Below are 19,299 nucleotides of genomic sequence, written 5' to 3'. Positions count from 1 at the left end.
GACAAGGAGTTTAGTCTCGATTCATGAGAGATTGTTCGAGAGCTCTATAGACCTCATGGGAGGTTCTATGGTGTATGTTGTTCGAAGGGTGGATTGTTGAGGATTGTTCGGAGAAAAGTCAACATCGACTAATTAAGGGGTTGATCATAAATTTATAAGTATTACATCTCCAATGAAATGAAGCATTTTGGAAAAACTAAAAGTAAAGCCACCAGAGCCTACGCTCAAAGCGGACAATATCATACAATTGTGAAAGTTTGTGGTTTCTAACAGAATGAATGGTTTCCCCTACTAGCTTCCTATTGAACTGTGGATTGAAAGCACACGTTATATATCGAGTCTTTCCTATTGTATCTCTAGAGACATACATACATATGACTCTATAAGAGCTCTTGAGAGCGCCTTGCATCATCCGCTATAAGAATAGAAAGACGAAAGAACAAAAAGTAATAGGCTCGTGCTTCTGTTTCTATTAGCTTAAGGGCAATCACAACTATAGAAGCGAAAAAAATAGGAACAAAAAAATCCCGCCTTGAAGTGTGTACGTCAGCTATCAACTTACTGAAACGAGAATGGAGAGTCAAAGTCATTAAGTGTCGAATTCGAATTCCAAATCTTAAACACGTTTTAAAATTGTGAGACTATATATCAAGCTAAAGCAGACAATATCTGATAGCGACGTTATAAATTTATAAATTTAATGATTAGATGCATATTGTCTGATAAATGAATAGTTATTCCACGCATTTGCCCAGAAATCCGTACAATTATTCTGTACATTCCTTGGATGCCCAATCCGTGATATTCCAATAAAAAAATAATAATAAAAAAAAACAAACTTTCCCTTATTTTAATAAATTTAGTATCTAACATTTTACCAGAGTTTATTAAATTATACAAATAAATTCTATTTTTGTAAAAAAAAAATATATATATTTATGAAAATTTAAAAGTAACAATAATAATAAAAAAAAATTTATGGTCGAATAAAAATTATTTATCAATAATTCTTAGATTATCTCAAATATATTAATATTTTTGAAACTGAATAACATTCTTTTAAACGCTTTTAAAAGTTAAAAATATTTTTAAAATAAAGAAATTATTAGATAAATTTTAAAGTTTTAAGAATATTTTTATTATAATTTAATCTAATATTATTAGATGAATGGTGGTAAATGCAGGACGACACGTCGACTGAAGGCATTAAAGTATAAACGCCGTATCGAATTTTCAGGTGTCGAATCGAAGTAAAAGTTACTCTACTTGGACACGTGTAAGCACCCCAGTTTGCCAGGTATATGACGTTTACTTAGTAGGTCTTAAATAGCTTTATAGAGCATGAAGTATACTTGAATCCCTGCGGCCAGCTGGCATCCCCACGTGATTTCTCTGACTCACCCATTTGCCACTTGAGCCCTACCATCCCCCAACTCCCTCTCAAAATTATAAAATAAAAAATAAAAAATTTTAAATATTATTTTTTTCTTTTTATAAAATTTTCAATTATCAGTAAAATATTTTCTCTTAAAACTATTTATAAAATTTTATTAAATAAAATTTAAAATTAATATATATATATATATATTAATAATAAATAAATAAATAAATAAATAAATGATGAGGGAAATTTAATGGAGGGTAAGTTAGATAGGGATGAGAATCTGACAATCTGACAGGGTGGTCCCAGTTAAGAGCTTTCAAATCCAGCCTTTTCAAACTTCAACCTAACATCATCTCATTATTTTCATTAACTAAACTCTTTTTTTTTTTGTTTTTTTTTTTTTATTTGGAAGAAATTATTTGAACACCCTTCATGTAACGTCCCATACCCATGATTCCGATCATGATTTAGAATCTATTAGCAGTGTACTTAGCTTGTTACAAATGATATTAGAGCTAGTCACTAAGCGGTATGCCTGCGAGGACGCTGACCCCAATGGGATGGATTGTGAGATCATACATCTGGTCAACGGTAAGCCTGCGTGGACGCTGACCCGCAATGAGGTGGATTGTGAGATCACACGTCTGATTGAGACGGAAACTAACATTTATTAAATAGAAAGTTCGAAGATGATAATATGTGCTAGCAGTGAGTTTGAGCTGTTATACTTTATGACCCCAATATTTCTTACATCTTCTGCGAACACTATCCATACAAACTAACACGAGTCATCTTAACATGTTTTGTTATTACTCACATGTATCCTAAGAAACATGTTTCGTCATCTTAACATGTTTCGTTATTACTCACATGTATCCTAAGAAACATGTTTTGTCATCTTAACATGATTCAAACGTTACACAAATCAGTCTCTCTTTATTTAGATAAATAGAAATAAAAAGATGGAAAATTAAGAAATAAAGATTAAATCAGCTCCCAACACAACACATAAAAAAAATAGAGAACAAAATAAACAACAATCCAACGGATAATATATAATTTACGTGCAAGTTCCAATAAATTACACGAATTAACACAAAATTGGTGAGCCTAAATAGAAATATCCCCCATCGGAAACACTCCGATCACCACCACCCACCGCCCACCGCCGTGTAATTCACTTGCCAAACCCTTACCGGAAAACCCAAACGCCGCCGACAACAAATTATTCATTTCATTTTCAAAAATTGTTCATTAATAAAAACACCAAATTCCGCCCTCAAGAAAGCGGCGCCCTTTGAGGGGCGCCCTTCCTTCTACTACTGAGCGACAAAACGATGCCGGCGGGAAGAAAATCAGTGCCTTTGTTCTTTCTTTTAAAGATATGAGTACCCTCCGAGCAAGACGAGGCTTTGTTGAACTGCGGTGGTTCTTCCACCATGGAATTCGGTGTGCCGCCGCAGCCGCCGGCGGCGGCAGCGGCGGCGTCGTCGTCGATACCCTCTAGTCCGTCCATTCGAAGGGATTCGAATTGGGAGTAAGAGAAATCGGACTCGTCGAACCTGTGGAGAATCTCGCATAAATCTTGGCCTTGGAACACCATGTGATCCACTTTGCAAGAAAGAGAGCAAAAATGGAAGGGTTCTTGGAGAATTCTGTCGCAGGTGAAGCAAGCGTTTGATGAGCCTTGTTTGCATGGCCTTGATTGTGGCCTGTAATTCAAGAATATAACTTTGGCTCCGTTTATGGTGTAGGGCTGCAAAGATTGGAACTTTATGGTTAATTATCATAACCCAATTTGTTAAATTTGGATTGGAAGAGAATTTACCTGAATATGGGAACAGTCTATGAGCTTTTCGAGATCGCCCAATCGAATTACGTCGTGGTAAACGTATCGTCTAACCTGATAAACACAAACCCATTTCATTTAATCCGTTGTTAATCAGGATTGTAATCTCAAAATTAGTAGACAATGTAAAGGATTGTTGGGAGAAGAGTTCCATGTGGACTATACTATCTCTATTGGTATTAAGGTAGGAAGGCTTATGGAGAATCTAAAGTAAAGCTATGAAAACTTATGCGAACCATCGTAGTTCCTATGAGACATGAAAGCGTGTCCCACTTTAATTAATTAAGGAGTTGATCATAGATTTATAAGTAAGCAATAAATCTCTATTAATAAGACCTTTTCGAAAAACTAAAATCAAAATCACGACAATATCCTGTCATTGTGTGTAAGGTTGTAGTTCCTAAAAGACAAGAATTTAGTAAAAGTATGTCCCACTTAAGCTAATTATAGGGTTAGATCATGAGTTTATAAGTAAAAATACATTCTCCATTAGTATAAGATCTTTGGGAAAATCAAAAGCAAACCCACGAGAGCTTATGTCGAGAATCGTAATTCCTAACGGACAAAAGTTTAGCGAAAGCAACAACTGAGAGAGCTCTGGCAGGAAGATTGGATAAAAATGGAGTCATCCACGAATAGGAACCCAACCAAATCTCAAAAGTTGGATAAGTTTCCACCCCCAAAAAAAGACCAAATTTTGAGAAAACCCCATTAAAATTCATGAAAAACCCATCAAATCAAGAACAAATTTTGCAAAAACCCATTAAAAATTACGAAAACCCCATTAAAATTAGTGAAAAACCCATGAAAAATCAAGAACAAAATCAAATAGATGAATACCTGAAGAAGAGGATGAGCACGGTGAGAAGAGAGGCAGTGAGGACAAATACTAAGACAACAATGCAAACAAAACACATTCTTCTCGGACTTGCGGCGGTTTTCATGAAGCAAACAAGTGCCAAAGAAGGTCTCGGCCATGAGGGCCTGAAGCCATGCAGGCTTGGCGGCCATGGCAGCGCCACAATGGTTGATGATCATCACGTCGGCGATGTCCAAGCAAGAACACAGCTAGTTTTGGTCATATCCGGTTGGTTTTGATTCAAATTGGAGAGTGGAGAAGGGAGATTTGTATGTTGTTAGAGGAATTCAAGAGGGTTTTGGGGTTTTTTTTTTTTTGTTTGTTTGTTTGAGAGTGTGAGTGATTTCAAAGTTGTTTGTTGGTGTCGCTTTAATGGTGGTGAGGTGAGAAGTGAAGCAGGGTTTTCTCTCGACGCCTTGTCGTTTATTACAGAATAAAAGGGATAAAAAAATTAAAATGGGAGCTTGGGGAGTTGTGTTAATGGCGGTATACTGCCCGCCAATAACCTATGCTTTTTCTGCTTAATACTATACTTTCTCTGTGGTTTTGCAGAGGCTTTAGGGCTTTAGCAACCCAAGACGGTCAGGTTTTCATTACGGTGCCGTTTTCCGATGTCTCCCTTAGACTATGAAAGTCCCACGTCAGCTAATTTAGAAAATTATCATACGCTTATAATCAAATAATACTCGAAACCCAAAACAATTCCACCAAAGTTTATGCTTGTGGAGAGTTGTGTTCAACTAATCGTCCCTAGGTTACCTCGTGCGCCGCTTGTGATAACGATTGTGTGACTTGTTTTAATCCATCGAACAAGTTAGTCGTGTGGAATTTGCACTTCGTGGAAAACATCGACGTATGCTCGAGCATCGAGTCGTGTTTGATAGAGATGTTTCCGAAAACTTGTGAGGAAATACGTTTGAAGAATACAATGTTATGAGCAAAAAACGAGTAGGCAATAACAACTGTTTTAATAGCATATTTTGAAAGCAATTTAACTCTGTTGGGTGTAGACATGATTTTAATGATCGGTTTTAAATAGTAGAAAGGACATTTGAAGGTAGGATTGTAAGAAAACATGGTTGGATAAATCTTCGTGGAGACTAGAAGCCCGAGCCATGGCACACAAATTATATATATATTTTTTAAAAAAGTCTTTTAGTCCTATGAACAATGACTTATGCTCGATGGATTGAAGACTATGTTTATATGAGAATACTCGAGGAGTTTTTTTTTTTTTTTTTTTTTTCCCTTAATACTTCGTTTATAAATTAGGTTAAAAACGAACGAGCTAAATCGAATGGAGGTTCTATGAGTTTGAAGTATGCAATGACAACGACCCTTTAAGAGGTTGACTCGACCATAACCTCAGCCTCAGTCACTAACCCTTTGTCGAGGCCGAAGAAGGGAAATTCATTACGTTCATAAATGAACCAGTTAGACGTAATGGAGGTTCCGAAAGTCCGAAGCACGCATGGCAATGACTCTATAAGAGGTTGACTCGACCCTAACCTCAGTCCTAGCCCTTTAAATTCAAAATTAGGGGATTTAAAAAATGAGTAATAATTAATAATAAATAGAGGAGGAGTTATTTTTGGGTTTGGGAAATAATTCCTCGAAAAAAACAAGTAAATATGTCATAAAATGCAAAAGGCATAAACAGGTGTACTGTTATTTATTTATTTAAAATAATATTAATCACAGAATAATGGTAATTAAGAATTTTAAGCACAAATTACAAAGGCAATTTCCCTCGAAAGTCCAAAGCCCACGTGTCATCCTTCACCTGCCATCTGATGTGTCCATTTTTTAAATTATTTATCATCAATTATAAATTATTGAAATAATTATTTTTTAAAAAAACTATTATCTACCGTCTTAATTTTAAAATATTATATTTTTATTTTTATTTTATAAAATTTTTAAGATTTTAATTCTTTTAAATTAAAATCCCTTATTAAATAACTAATCTACCTATTACATGTACTATCATTACCGTGATACATGTGTCTATGAAATAAATCTACTCTTTTTAGATTTGACCTTGTCAAAACCGGTTCAGGTTGAGCGGAATTAAATTTATTCATTTCCATTATCAAAGCTTCACCTTGACTAGAGATGTCCACGAGACAAGGTGGGGACGAGAAGCCTTTTCGTCCCCATTCCTGCCACCTATTTTATTCCTCAAATTCGCTCGGATAACTTTTTTCGATTTATTATTAGTTTATTAAAAATTTCATTTTTTAATATAATATTTATCAATAAATTATATATATATAAATATATAAATCATAATAAATCAATATATTTAATAAACAGACGTCAACATAATTTCTAAAAATTCAAATTTTAATATTATAACATATATTGAAAAAATTTGGGTATTATTTATGTTAGTGTAACTCGTGTGAATGGATTATTGGGAGTGAGTCCTTGGTTAATTTAGTGGGAGATAAACAAAGTCACGAGAGCTTATACTCAAAGTGGATAATATCATACCATTGTAGAGAGTTGTGATTCCTAACAGAATCGAGCAATTGATGAGCGGATGTTACAAACAGTCTTTGAGACGAGGAATATAGTTATGTCTTCAGTCCCAAATAAAAAAATGTTCTTCACTCTCTCTCTTATTGCTTGTCTAAAATCTAAACAATGAATGACCTCCGAGTTCGGTGTAGATGTACTCAGGGGCGTTAATGAGACGAGGAATATAATTCCGTCTTCAGTCCCAGATAAAAAAAAATGTTCTTCACTCTCTCTCTCTCATTGCTCGTCTGAAGTCTAAACAATGAATGACCTCCGAGTTCGGTGTAGATGTACTCAGGGGCGTTAATGAGACGAGGAATATAATTCCGTCTTCAGTCCCAAATAAAAAACATGTTCTTCACTCTCTCTCTCTCATTGCTCGTCTGAAGTCTAAACAATGAATGACCTCCGAGTTCGGTGTGGATGTACGCAGAGCGTAGAACCGACATCTCGAAACATGATTACATGTGAAAAGTGGAAGGTGGCATAGGGTGCTTTGTTATTCCCTGGTTTAAGCTCATCGATTTGCTAAAGTTAAACGTAAATTGATGCACATCGGTTGAATCAATAACACCTAATTGTAGTGATGTTGTCTAACATTTTTTGGAAGATGAGCCCACCCTGCTTGGAATTGCCAATTTTCTCTTTCCCTGTCGCACCCTTTTTCTCTTTCTCTCATTCAAGACTTCAGATTCTCTACGTTGTTTAATATATATATAAACCTGTACCCTCTTACGTATCATCCTATTAAACTATATCAATCGGTTTAATCTTTGTAAGAATCTTTCATAATCCGTAAATGATGAACACATAAGTCTCGTAACAACTGCTCATGATGTCGTGATGAGATTAGTTGAGTTGATACATGTTTGACGTACTTGGTTTGAGACACCAAGTGGGTGAGTTCGAGATCTCGTGATTGATAACACTTAGCAATAACAATAAGGGTATGCTTCGTTCCCATCTTCGATCGACGTGGGATCTCACATCCACTCCCTTGGTGGCCCAGTATCCTCGCTGGCATGCAACGCCCGTTGTCTAGCTCTGATACCTTTAGCCCGCTACGTATAGTCATCAGCCTCACGATCTTAAAACGTGTTTGCTAGAGAGAGGTTTCCACACCTTATAAGAAATGTTTTGTTCCCATCTCTAACTGATGTGGGATCTCACAATTTTTCCCTTTGGGAGCCCGTGTCCTTGCTCACACACCGCCCCGGTGTCTGGCTCTAATACTATTTGTAACAGTACAATCTCATTACTAGTAGATATTGTCTACTTTAGCCCGTTACGTATAGACATCAACCTCACGGTTTTAAAACGCGTCTGTTAAGGAGAGGTTTTCACACCCTTATTACAAGGAATGCTTCGTTCCCATCTCTGATCGACACGGGATCTCACATCCACCCCATTGGTGGCACAGCATCCTCGCTGGCACGCAACGCCCAGTGTCTAGCTCTAATACCTTTAGCTTGTTACATATAGTCGTCAGTCTCACGGTCTTAAAATGCGTTTGCTAGGGAGAGGTTTTCACACCCTTCTAAAGAATGCTTTGTTTCCCTCTCCGACTGATCTGGGATCTCACAATTCACTCCCCTTGGGGTCAGTGTCCTCGCTGACACACCGCCCCCGGTGTTCGGCTCTAATACCATTTGTAACAGTACAATCTCATTACTAGTAGATATTGTCGGCTTTAGCCCGTTACGTATAGCCATCAACCTCACGGTTTTAAAACGCGTCTATTAGGGAGAGGTTTTCACACCCTTAAGGAATGTTTTGTTCACCTCTCGAACGGATGTGAGATTTTACAAGTTCAATGATTGAAAAATAAGTCAGAAGTCATATTGAATATTGATACAAAAGAATTATACCATACATTTGGCTAAATTTGGACGTGTTTAATTGGTTTAGGCTCCTAAGAACACTTCGTACGGGTTGAACTCAATTCATGGTATTGAGTGTCAATAAGGATAGGTTGTCGACGCATTTTAGTATCATGACCCATATAAGAAATAAAAGAGATAAATGTGAATACGTATGAACAACAATTTCACTATGAACTAAGCCGAGTTGAGCAAACAAAGCGTTTGTTCTCAATCATGAACATCAGTAGAAGAATGAACGCAACATGATTATAGTATGTGAATTTGCAACATTATCGTAACGACTCGATTTTTCTATTATCCTATTTGATTTTTGGAATAGTCGGTTAATACTAATCTAATAAGTGAAGTTGCTATCATCTAATCAACTGGCTCAGACACCAGACCGCTCGTTTGTAAATAGACAAACACAATCAAGAACTCTCCCCCACTATATTTAAGCTCAGATATTAGGCTATGACTCTGTTTCTTTTCAATCACACCATTTCGTTTCGAGTATGGCTGACATACGGTCGAGAAGTAAGCGAACCCTCCCGCACCATATTAGAGCCAGAGATGATAAAAGAGTCTCAACCAATGGTCTAAAACATTAACCACAGCAGGAACAGATTTTCGAGTCATAGGAAATAGCCGAGTGTACTTCAGTTGGGCTTATAGTTGGGCTTATAATTGGGCTTGTGCTAGCCCACACAAAAGGTCCATTAATGGGCCCACCGTTATCATCTAGGCCCAGCCCACTTAGCCCACATCTAAAAAATATTAAAATTAAAAAAAAAAAAAAAAATGGGAGCCCTAATTGCCCATTGATCTGCAGCAGTGTTCCTCCGGAGCTTACTCATCTTCAGTCATCAACGTCGCCAGTCCACCAATCTTCACCTCCCTCAGCGCCTCGCTCTCATTTCGGCTGCGCATTCAGTCACCCTTGCTCAGCGCTTAATTCTCATCTCATAGCGTAAGGTTTGTATCAGTTGTGCTTTCTGCAACTCTGTTATTTCGATTGGTGTTAGGATAAATTTATCTTCGATTCAGTATTATTGAGGCGTTTTGCTTTACAATCAATGTTGGGAAAGAACCACAAAAAAGATAGAAGTTCAGATGGTTGAATGGACTATTTGAGATTTATCGCATTGTAGGATATCAATTTTGGTTGAGAAAGAAGGTTTGATGGCATTTTTCTGTTTAAATTTGCTTGTTGTGCTATGTTTAGCTTTGATTTGTGTTCGTCGAATACTTCATATCTGATATAGTAGAAATATTGGTTCTGATATTAATTAGACCTTCATTTTTTCCTCGTGGAATAATGTGGAACACTCGCTAGTTATATATAAACAAAGTAATGTTTTCCATGATCTACCTGTGAGCTTTTGTCTAACTGTAAATTTACGTAAACTTTAATTGAGCTGAAGTTGTCAAGGTTGATGCCAATATTTCTGTAGTGCAGTTTCTCTCGTCATTTTGTTGGATAATTTGTATTGAAAATCTCACTTGTATCTGAAGGCTTAAATGAACACAAATTACTTGTCTTCTTGATTCTCCAAGGGGCAGCCCTTTTGGTTAAGGCTCACTATGTGAGTAAAACCGACCTAGAGGTCGCATGTTCGAATCTTAGGGTGAATTTAATGCAAAAAACTCTTGATGTCTCCAAAGATCTGAGCCTTGGGGCGGGGAAAAAAAATGTATTTTTCTTCTTGACTGACATCTAGTCTATGGTTCTCCCTTCTCAGTACGTGCAAATGTTGATTAGTGTATTGACTGAAATTGTTCTTTTTCTATCCAGGCCACTGAATTGCCCTTACGGAAGCCAAAAATGGGTTTGAACTAATAACTTGCTACCTTAGGAGGAAAGTTCATTAACAACTTGAGAAATGCACTTAGTTTTAAGAACAAGGGATCTCCTACCCGGTGTATTTACAAACATCGTTCGTTCCCCTGTGGTTGCCTTCAACTTAAATGGATTACGTAGAAATTACGCTCAACCTGCTCGGATAGAGGAGGAAGAGGAGGAAGTGGAAATTGACCAGAGAAGGCTTCCAGCTGATTATGATCCAGCAAATTTCGATCCAACACAGCATCGCAGTCCTCCAACTGATCGTGTTTTTAGGCTTGTGGATGAAATATCAGGACTCACATTAGTTGAAGTTGCTGAATTATCTTCCATTTTGAGGAAAAAATTAGGAATGACAGACATGCCAGTGGTTGGAGTTATGAAACCAGGAGCTGCCGGATTAGCTGGTATGGGTATGAAGGCATCAGCAGCAGCTTCCAAGGAGGAGAAGAAGCCAGAAAAGACTGTTTATGAATTGAAATTAGAGTCTTACGAAGCAGCTGCAAAGATTAAAATTATAAAGGAGGTAAGAAGTTTCACGGATTTAGGGCTTAAAGAAGCAAAGGATCTAGTGGAGAAAACGCCATCAGTGTTGAAGAAGGGATTGTCAAAGGAAGAGGGTGAACAATTGATTGAAAAGATGAAGGCACTCGGTGCAAAAGTCATCTTGGAATGAATGTATGCTTTCGTTCATCCATTGCTTTTTTGGATTCATGTTTCTTATAATAATATCATGATTTTCTCGCTAAATGGCCATCTCTTGAACCATAATCTTTGGTTCTATTTCTGTCTCAATAGTCAAACGAACGAACTTATACCTGAAGTGCTGTTTTTTCTTTTCATGTATTCTTAGAGGGCCATTTTTCCAGAACTCGAGCGATTCTTGAATCTTGTTAGTTAATGAATCCGACTTAGTTTTAAAATATTTGGATTAAGACTTTGTATTTGCTATGTCGTTTCTTTTATTTCAATTCCGAACCGTTGCATTACACCCCCTAAAAGGACTTTCGACCCCAAAAGTACTTACATTCATGAACAGCTCTGGGTATTTCTCTTCATCTTATTGTCTCACGTGGCCTCTACTTGCTTGCTAGTTCCTCTACAACACTTCGATAAAAGTCACGATCCACCTCCAACACAGCCTCGATGACAATATGGCGGACATCACTGAGATCCTAGGCGTGGTTAACAAATAGGCCACAGGACGATAGGCCTAAATGCAACGAGTGTGGGAAGAACACCTCCAACACAGCCACAACAACAATCTGATAGATATCACTGAGATCCTAGGTGTGGTCAGGCCACAAGACGATAGGCCTAAATGCAACGAGTGTGGGAAGAACACCTTCAACACATCCACAACGATAATCTGACAAACATCACTGAGATCCTAGGCGTGGTCAACAACGATAGGCCTAAATGAAACGAGTGGGGGAAGAACACCACCTCCAACACATCCATAACGACAATAATCTAATAGACATCACTAAGATCCTTGGCGTGGTCAACAAACAAGTCGGTATGAAAATAAACAAGACAATAGGCCTAAATGCAACGAAGCTGAGAAGAATCGTTAAGGGCAATGTTTAGCCTGTACCAGAACCCGTTATCATTTTCATTGGCTTCTCCATTGTTGGAAAGAATACATTATATAATGAGGATGTAAATCTTTTTTCAGGTTGGATACTCCTGTTTTTTACCTCCCATAACATCACTGATTACTTTTAGGGCTCATGCAACTTCAACACATGATTGGCAAAATTCAGAGATCTGTGTATCAAACCACTCTTAAAAACACATGTATAAAGAGAAAGGGCATCCAACTGGACTCATTCCGAAGTTGGGGATTGAAAAGGAACATACTTCCAAGATAATTCAGAGGCGTTTTTTATTGTTAAGTTATAGGATACATGTTAACCTATTTTACAACCACGCCAATCTCTTTATTAAGGAAGAACATCTTCATATTCTGTGTGGTGTCCAAACCAAGCTTTAAAATCTCAGGAGCTGACGAGCATCATCAATGCCTGAAATGCCTCACGTTGGTGAAGACGAGGGACACGCCATACTTGTTGCAGCAGTCGATAGCATCGGGATCTCGAATGCTGCCCCCGGGCTCTGCAATAACACCTACTCCACTCTGGCATGCTTCTTCCACTGCATCATTCCAAGCTGGCAAAAATTGTATGATAAGATGAGTTTCAGAAGCATTGTCACAATGACAAGATGACTACTATAGAGATTGCAACGGTCACGACGCATTCCGTGGCAGAGCAGGCGAAATTTGGAAGTATTTCAGACATATAAAGTTAAAAAATGTTCATTTTCATATGCACGTTAGTAACTTCGACCTCGTCCCCAGCTTACCAAATGGGAAGAATGCGTCACTAGCCAAAGCAGCTCCTTTGACCTCGTCCCCAGCTTTCCTCAAGGCTATCCTCAAACTTTCGAGACGATTTGGTTGCCCGCTTCCCATACCCAACATACAGTTATTCTGCGAAAATAGACAGGAATAAGAAATTTCGCGACGGGATCCAAACGTGTCGAGAAAATTTTAGTTAGAAAATACCAACCTTTGCTATCACAATGGCATTGCTCTTAACATGCTTGACGCACAACCATGCAAACTCTGCATCTTGAAGCTCGCTCTCTTGAGGGGCCTTTCCAGAAACTACGTTAAATTGTATATCTTGGGGAACCAAGTCGTCAGAATCTTGTGCTAACCACCCCCCACCAACTTGCCTGAGTGAGAGTTTTCCTTTCTCATTTTTGTTTGCCTCAAGAATTCGCAGAGTCTTTGATTTCCCACGCAAGATCTCAAGCCCCTTCTCTGTGTACTTGGGTGCAACAACAATCTCATAAAACATCCGTGTTTCCCCATCTGTAGGGCTTCTGAACTCCCGAATTTCCCTTGCAAGAACCTGAATGCAATAAGAGTAAAGCATTGACGCTACTTTGCTACTTCATTCATCTAATTATCTAACTGTAATAGCCCATTGATTGCATCGATAGCAGATATTATTCTTTTTGGACTTTCCCTTTCAGACTTCCTCTCAAGATTTTAAAACGCGTTTGTTAGGGAGAGGATTCCACACCCTTATAAGGAATGATTAGTTCCTCTCTCCAACCGATGTAGGATCTCACAATCCATTCCCCTGGGAGGCCCAACGTCCTCGTTGACACACCGCTCGGTGTCTGGATCTGTTACCATTTGTAATAGCTCAAGCCCACCGCTAGCAGATATTGTCCTCTTTGGGCTATCCCTTCCGGACTTCCCCTTAAGGTTTTAAAACGCGTCCGTTAAGGAAAAGTTTCTACACCCTTATAAGGAATGCTTCGTTCTCCTCTCCAACCGATGTGAGATCTCACAATCCCACCACCCTTGGGGACCCAATATCCTCGCTGGCACACCACTCGGTGTCTGGCTCTGATACCATTTGTAATAGCTCAAGCCTACCACTAGCAGATATTGTCCTCTTTGGGTTTTTCCTTCTGGGTTTCCCCTCAAGGTTTTTAAAACATGTCCGTTAGGGAGAGGTTTCCACACCCTTGTAAGGAATGCTTTGTTCTCCTCTCCAACCGATGTGGGATCTTACACAAATATCCCAACATAACATAAGCGTAAATACATCTCCGTAGGCGAAAAGTTAGTTTGATGTTTCGGTAGCGTAGGTTTTGGTCTGGCTCACAGCACCTTGGAATCAATTGCTCCAAAAGTTAACATAGAAATCTCATGGATTCAAGTCCAATCGTCTTTTATGAACATAAAACACACTAACCTCATCAACTTCTACGTTGAAGGCTACAATGCCACCAAATGCACTCACGGGGTCAGCCTTCACAGCTAGTCTATATGCTTCCAGAATATCATCACGTGAAGCTACACCACATGGATTTGTGTGTTTCACAACTACACAAGTAGGATTCCTAAACTCTGACACACAATTCCAAGCTGCATCCGCATCTAAGTAGTTATTATAAGACATCTCCTGCACACAACAAAAGTTTGCACACAATTGAAACTTGAATGGCATACAAGGTAAAAGATAAATGAAATGTAATGTGGTGGATTATGAAACTTGTGAGCAAGAATGAAGACTTTCAATAAAAGCCTAAAAAATGTATCATGGTAAATCCTTACGAATGCTTAGAAGAAGCATAATGGTTTGGATGCTAAGCTAATGAAGCTTTTCCATGATCATCATGGAAAACAGACAACAGAAAAGGCTTCAACATGAAATTTCAACTTTGTTACTTGTACTACCATTCTGAATTTAGAAATACTATCCGAAGATGAACCCACAGATGAATTGTGAAGAGGGATACTTGCTCACCTTTCCATGGTGTTGGATGGCTGTTGCAATACCACCTGTATTGACTTCAGAGATACTCTTATCAACATAAAAGGCCGCCTTCTGATGAGGATTTTCACCGTAGCGAAGAGAACTTTTGAGGGAAAGTGGCACGGTTAAGCTGGGAGGAAATTTATCTTCCAACAAACACAGAGGACTATTTTAATCTAATATTCCACCAGAATAACACAATAATATCGAATGTTCTAATAAACAAATGTTTTTCCCTTCATACTTCATTAACAAATGCATACTCTGAACTTTATCTGGAACCAAATGATAGCATAAGTTTTTACCAATCCAAGTGGTTATGCATTTAGCGCAGATGAAACAGGGGGATTTACCTCCAACAGTCTGCTTCCACAGCCATTCTGAGACTGCAGAATCGTAAGAAGCTACATGTTGAAATGCCTTCCAAGCAAGCTTTCTACGAAATTGTTGATCATCCTCATTTCCTTTCAAGAAATCAAGCAGTGCAGGATAGTCTTCGGTATCAACGACCACTAAGACATCCTTGTGGTTCTGCACATGCATGTTAGTGCACATATCAATACACATCACGAAATTGAATTAATCTAAACTAAGAGATTATCATGCTCTCAAGAGCATAGTATGCACACACACACACACACACACACATTAGAGATGGTCTTTCAGCCAGTTTGTAGTCTGTTGCTTTTTTTATTAAAAAAAAAAAAATAATAAATAAATAAATCTGTGAATGCTCGAACAATTTATATGCATCTAGACCAAGTTTACAAGATACATTTTGATTGTCAAAAACAGTGAGTTCTGAATTTTCCTACCTTTGCAGCAGCTCTGATCATGGCCGGGCCACCAATATCAATGTTCTCGATTCCATCTTCAAAGTCTATTTTTTGAGATGAGGTGACTTTATCATAGAAGGGGTACAAGTTTACCACGACAACATCAAATGTGCCTGTTGAGGAACTATTTCAGGAAACATTATGCAGAAACTAAGATCATGCTTTGCAGATGAAATTTAGGAGTCGCATAAGACTTCGAGAGATTGATCACAGAGTAAATAAAAGACAAACATAAACTAACCAATTCCATGTTTATCAAGGGCGTCCATATGATGCTTTTGGTCCCTTCTAGCAAGAATACCCCCATGTATAGAAGGATGCAAAGTTTTTACACGACCATCAAGCTGCCACCACAGAGAAAATTACTCCACCAAATCGATTACATCAGTAAAAAAAACAGGCATATTCAAATCTATTCTAATTTCTTGTATTTCTTGTAATTACTCCACCAAGTTTACGAAGAGATTCACTTTCAAATTTTCATGCTACGTATAATTTTAAAATAAGTTTCTGGAACCTAAGCAAAATGGTGAACTGACCAAAACGCTGCATCCAGCCCCAAACCTCCTCTCCGAGGCACAACATAAAATAACAGGGTGCTTGTTTCATTCAGAATATGAATAACACGAGAAAAGGCAGCATACCATTTCAGGGAAACTTGTCAGCTCCTCCACCTTAGTAACGCTTACCCCAGAAGTTTCCAATGTAGATGCAGTTCCTCCAGTTGAAACAATCGTGTAGCTGCAATTTTATATGATATGAGGCGTGATAAAATATTCAAGGTTGTTCAAGCTTAAGGCACACTCTAGAGGAAAGAGGTGCAAAGAAGAAAGCATATGGTGTCATAACTTAGAACTAAGAATTTTTTTTTTTTAAAAAAAAAGGCAGTTATAGATGGCATGTTGGGAATTTCAAAAGAGATTAAATCATCAAGCAAAGAGCTTAAACAAAATTGTATAATAATTCTTGAAGGGCTTACCCTAATTCTTGAAGCCCATTTCCTAGAAATGCAAGATTTTTCTTGTCTGACAAGGATATCAGAGCTAGCTTCTTTCCTGAAACTGAACATTATAGCCGATACTGTCAAATTGATACAACCAACTCACTATGAAAAGGTCCCTATTAAAAAGAAAAAATGAATTGAAGAGTCAAATTACGTCATAAAACAAGCAAAATCGAAATCTAAGCTCAAGGAGAATTTTGAAATCTTCTGAGTTCATAAATGATAGTAGCTTTCCCTTTTGTAGAGATTTACAACTCCTCCCAAGTGAAAACAAACAAAGCTTGTCTTCATGCCACTTATCCACTAACATCCATCTCTAAAGCACACTACCAACATACGGTCAAAATTCAAAGCTTTCTATAGAAAAACACGCGATAATAATTGTTCTATATACAAAAACAAGAGGAAACTACCAGAAGGAGATGAAGCGGTGATCTTTGGAGAAAGAGTGACGGCTTCACCATCAGCCATGGCTTTGAGAGTAGAGCACGGTCGTGGCACAGAGTGGGCGTGGAGGGAGGCACGGGTGAATAAAGACTGCTTAGGGGCAACGTTTAGATAAAAAGAAAATTAATAAGAGGAAGATTAAGAAACCCACGATATGGGATTGTTAGTACCAACACTTCAAAGAAAATAAAATAGAAAAATTGGTGAATTGAACATTACAAGAAGAGGCGATGGAGTGGCTTCCTTAAGGAAGGACCGAACACGAGGTTCTCCAAATGAAATAGCAGTGATAGGCGTAGCAGGAGAACGAGCAGTACCAGGGCTGAACATCACGATCAATTCTTCCTTTGTCGGTGGGTTTCTTGATATCAATTCTTTTCTCCCGTCAGCCTTGTCAAGCCGCTAGTGCTTCCTTTGTCTACTTCCCACTAACTAGAACATATCAAGAACACTCTCATTGGTAAACTGTGGATTGACATTTATACCCAACGTTTAATCAGTAATTCCCATATTATAGCAAACATAAAAAATAATACCAATATAACTGTACTCATTTTATTGGTTGGGAGGATAACAAAGCATTCTTTATAAGGGTGTGGAAACCTCTCCCTACGTTTTAAAAACCTTGAAGGAAAGCCCGAAAAGGAAAACCCAAAGAAGACAATATCGGTGAGTGGTGGGCTTGACCCGTTACATATTTTTTCCTTCAATACATTACAAGTATGGAATTTATCATCAAAATCATCAGCAATTTAAACCTTGACCAATGACCCATTAAAGCTCAGTATAGTTCCAATAGTTTCGACAATAGCTGAAACAAGCCACTAATCAAACTTATCCTACAACCAAAAGTTCATATAGAAATAGACAAACACAAAAAACAAAGAAAAGATAACATCGAGAGTTTCGTTTGTCCTCGAATGACGCCTACTTGGCACTTTAGATCATAACAAAAACCAGAGCATCTAAAGATAACTGATATGGGCATGAGGATTGAGGTCGAGTAAGAACTAAGAAAAGCTAAGAACCAAAAAGAAAACCACCACAGAACGTGTTCCATGGTTCCCTGAATTCAGAAAGTTAAAGGTGCCAAAAAGGGGGGAAATTATTCTTTGACTTCAAACAGAACACAGATGAACAAATTGAGAACAGGGCACTTAAACTAATGAACCCAAGTCAAGTTGGGAATTAGTTTACTTCATTATTAATATTTTTCAATTCATAGCACACAATTCCGCAACATTTAATTCAGGAATACATTCAATTTCAGAACCCACAAACAGATTAAAATAAACAAGTCTTGAACTCAATTAGAGCGTTATCAGTGACATCCAAGCTGACGAATCCTCACCATTATATAAACCAAAAGTAAATAAATAACAAACTAATCACACATGCAAGGAAGCAGCCCGCGATAAATTTCATGTCTCTAAGCGTCTCAACGAAAGAAACAGAAGCCCATAAATGAAAAATGAGAGATTACAACAAATCTCAAACCTGGATATATATAATAATCTAAAGTAGAGTAGTACCGAATCCTGGGTGCGTTAGCCGCGCTCGTTGAAAAAATTGAAACGCTTCGGAGGAGAGCGATACGCTACCGGTACAGTCCACTGTGAATGATGGCGGGGCCGCAGGCGCAGGGTTTAGGGTTATCGCCGCCAATAAATTAAGTGGTGCGCCTAAAGATGGCAACTTTTTCTAAGCGGCTCACAAAATTTTGATAAATATAATATTTTAGAATTTTGATACATATAATATTTTAGATTGTAAATGTAACACTAAATTAGTAAATAAAATAAAATAAATTAAATCTAAAAAATATGTTTTTAATACAATTCCAAAAATACCCAACGGTTGAACTATTCTAGAACTCTGTCTTCGTCTCCCTTTTTCAAGTCGAGCTGCTTTGCTTCACGAAGGAAGCCACTCTATTAGTTTCAGGGAATCTGTTGTGTGAGATCGAGTTTACAAGGCGAATGAGCGAAGCTGCGAGACCGAGAGGGAGGAAAGGAAGTGATTGTTCACCGATATGCCCTTCCCGAAAGGAGGTAAAGCAGCTAATGAACCTAGAACCTATTTCGTAAAGGGAGAGGAACGAAGTGCTCGACCAGAAGGTTAAAAAGATTAATTAATACCCTTGAATTAAAATAAAAAAATAAAAAATACCCTCTTAATAGATTATATTTAAATAATACGCATGTAATTTTAAAAATAGTATTAACCTTCTTTACCCGTATAAAATTTGTACGATGATAAAAACAGTTTATTAATATCTCATAAACCATCTCTAAACTTTTTAACTATAATTTTGAAGTATTTTTAAAATGGGTATTAACGGTAATTTTTA

At 37.7% G+C, this 19,299-nt stretch overlaps 3 protein-coding genes across 4 annotated transcripts; 1 reads left to right on the top strand and 2 right to left on the bottom strand.

Annotated features, from left to right (window-relative positions):
• Positions 1-2,414: 2,414 nt before the first annotated feature.
• On the bottom strand, positions 2,415-4,499 carry LOC111802565 (protein RGF1 INDUCIBLE TRANSCRIPTION FACTOR 1). The gene is made up of 3 exons (XM_023686978.2): positions 4,074-4,499; positions 3,213-3,287; positions 2,415-3,140 (listed from the first exon to the last, which is right to left on the bottom strand). Exons 1-3 carry the CDS (start codon positions 4,269-4,271, stop codon positions 2,664-2,666), a joined length of 750 nt encoding a protein of 249 aa, XP_023542746.1. The 5' UTR covers positions 4,272-4,499; the 3' UTR covers positions 2,415-2,663.
• A 4,783-nt stretch (positions 4,500-9,282) lies between these two features.
• Positions 9,283-11,997, top strand: LOC111802581 (uncharacterized). Its single transcript, XM_023687005.2, has 3 exons — positions 9,283-9,452; positions 10,273-10,998; positions 11,415-11,997. The coding sequence occupies exon 2, from the start codon at positions 10,361-10,363 to the stop codon at positions 10,994-10,996; it is 636 nt and encodes a 211-aa protein (XP_023542773.2). The 5' UTR covers positions 9,283-9,452; positions 10,273-10,360; the 3' UTR covers positions 10,997-10,998; positions 11,415-11,997.
• Positions 11,998-12,091: 94 nt separating this feature from the next.
• Positions 12,092-18,642, bottom strand: LOC111802461 (uncharacterized). 2 transcript variants are annotated; one of them, XM_023686842.2, is made up of 13 exons: positions 18,482-18,642; positions 17,169-17,381; positions 16,916-17,039; positions 16,479-16,560; positions 16,144-16,240; positions 15,741-15,843; positions 15,479-15,612; positions 15,017-15,194; positions 14,655-14,809; positions 14,100-14,309; positions 12,894-13,241; positions 12,688-12,814; positions 12,092-12,492 (listed from the first exon to the last, which is right to left on the bottom strand). In XM_023686842.2, exons 2-13 carry the CDS (start codon positions 17,277-17,279, stop codon positions 12,341-12,343), a joined length of 1,821 nt encoding a protein of 606 aa, XP_023542610.2. In that variant the 5' UTR covers positions 17,280-17,381; positions 18,482-18,642; the 3' UTR covers positions 12,092-12,340. The 2 variants fall into 2 exon arrangements, with proteins under 2 accessions (XP_023542610.2, XP_023542609.2); XM_023686841.2 differs by having other exon boundaries at positions 17,169-17,414; positions 18,482-18,640.
• Positions 18,643-19,299: the final 657 nt, after the last annotated feature.

This window comes from Cucurbita pepo, chromosome 9 (genome assembly GCF_057944985.1).
Source record: "Cucurbita pepo subsp. pepo isolate OVF chromosome 9, ASM5794498v1, whole genome shotgun sequence".
Lineage (NCBI taxonomy): Eukaryota > Viridiplantae > Streptophyta > Magnoliopsida > Cucurbitales > Cucurbitaceae > Cucurbita > Cucurbita pepo.
Note: the sequence above shows the minus strand (reverse complement) of the source record. Positions and strands in the feature narration are given on the sequence as shown.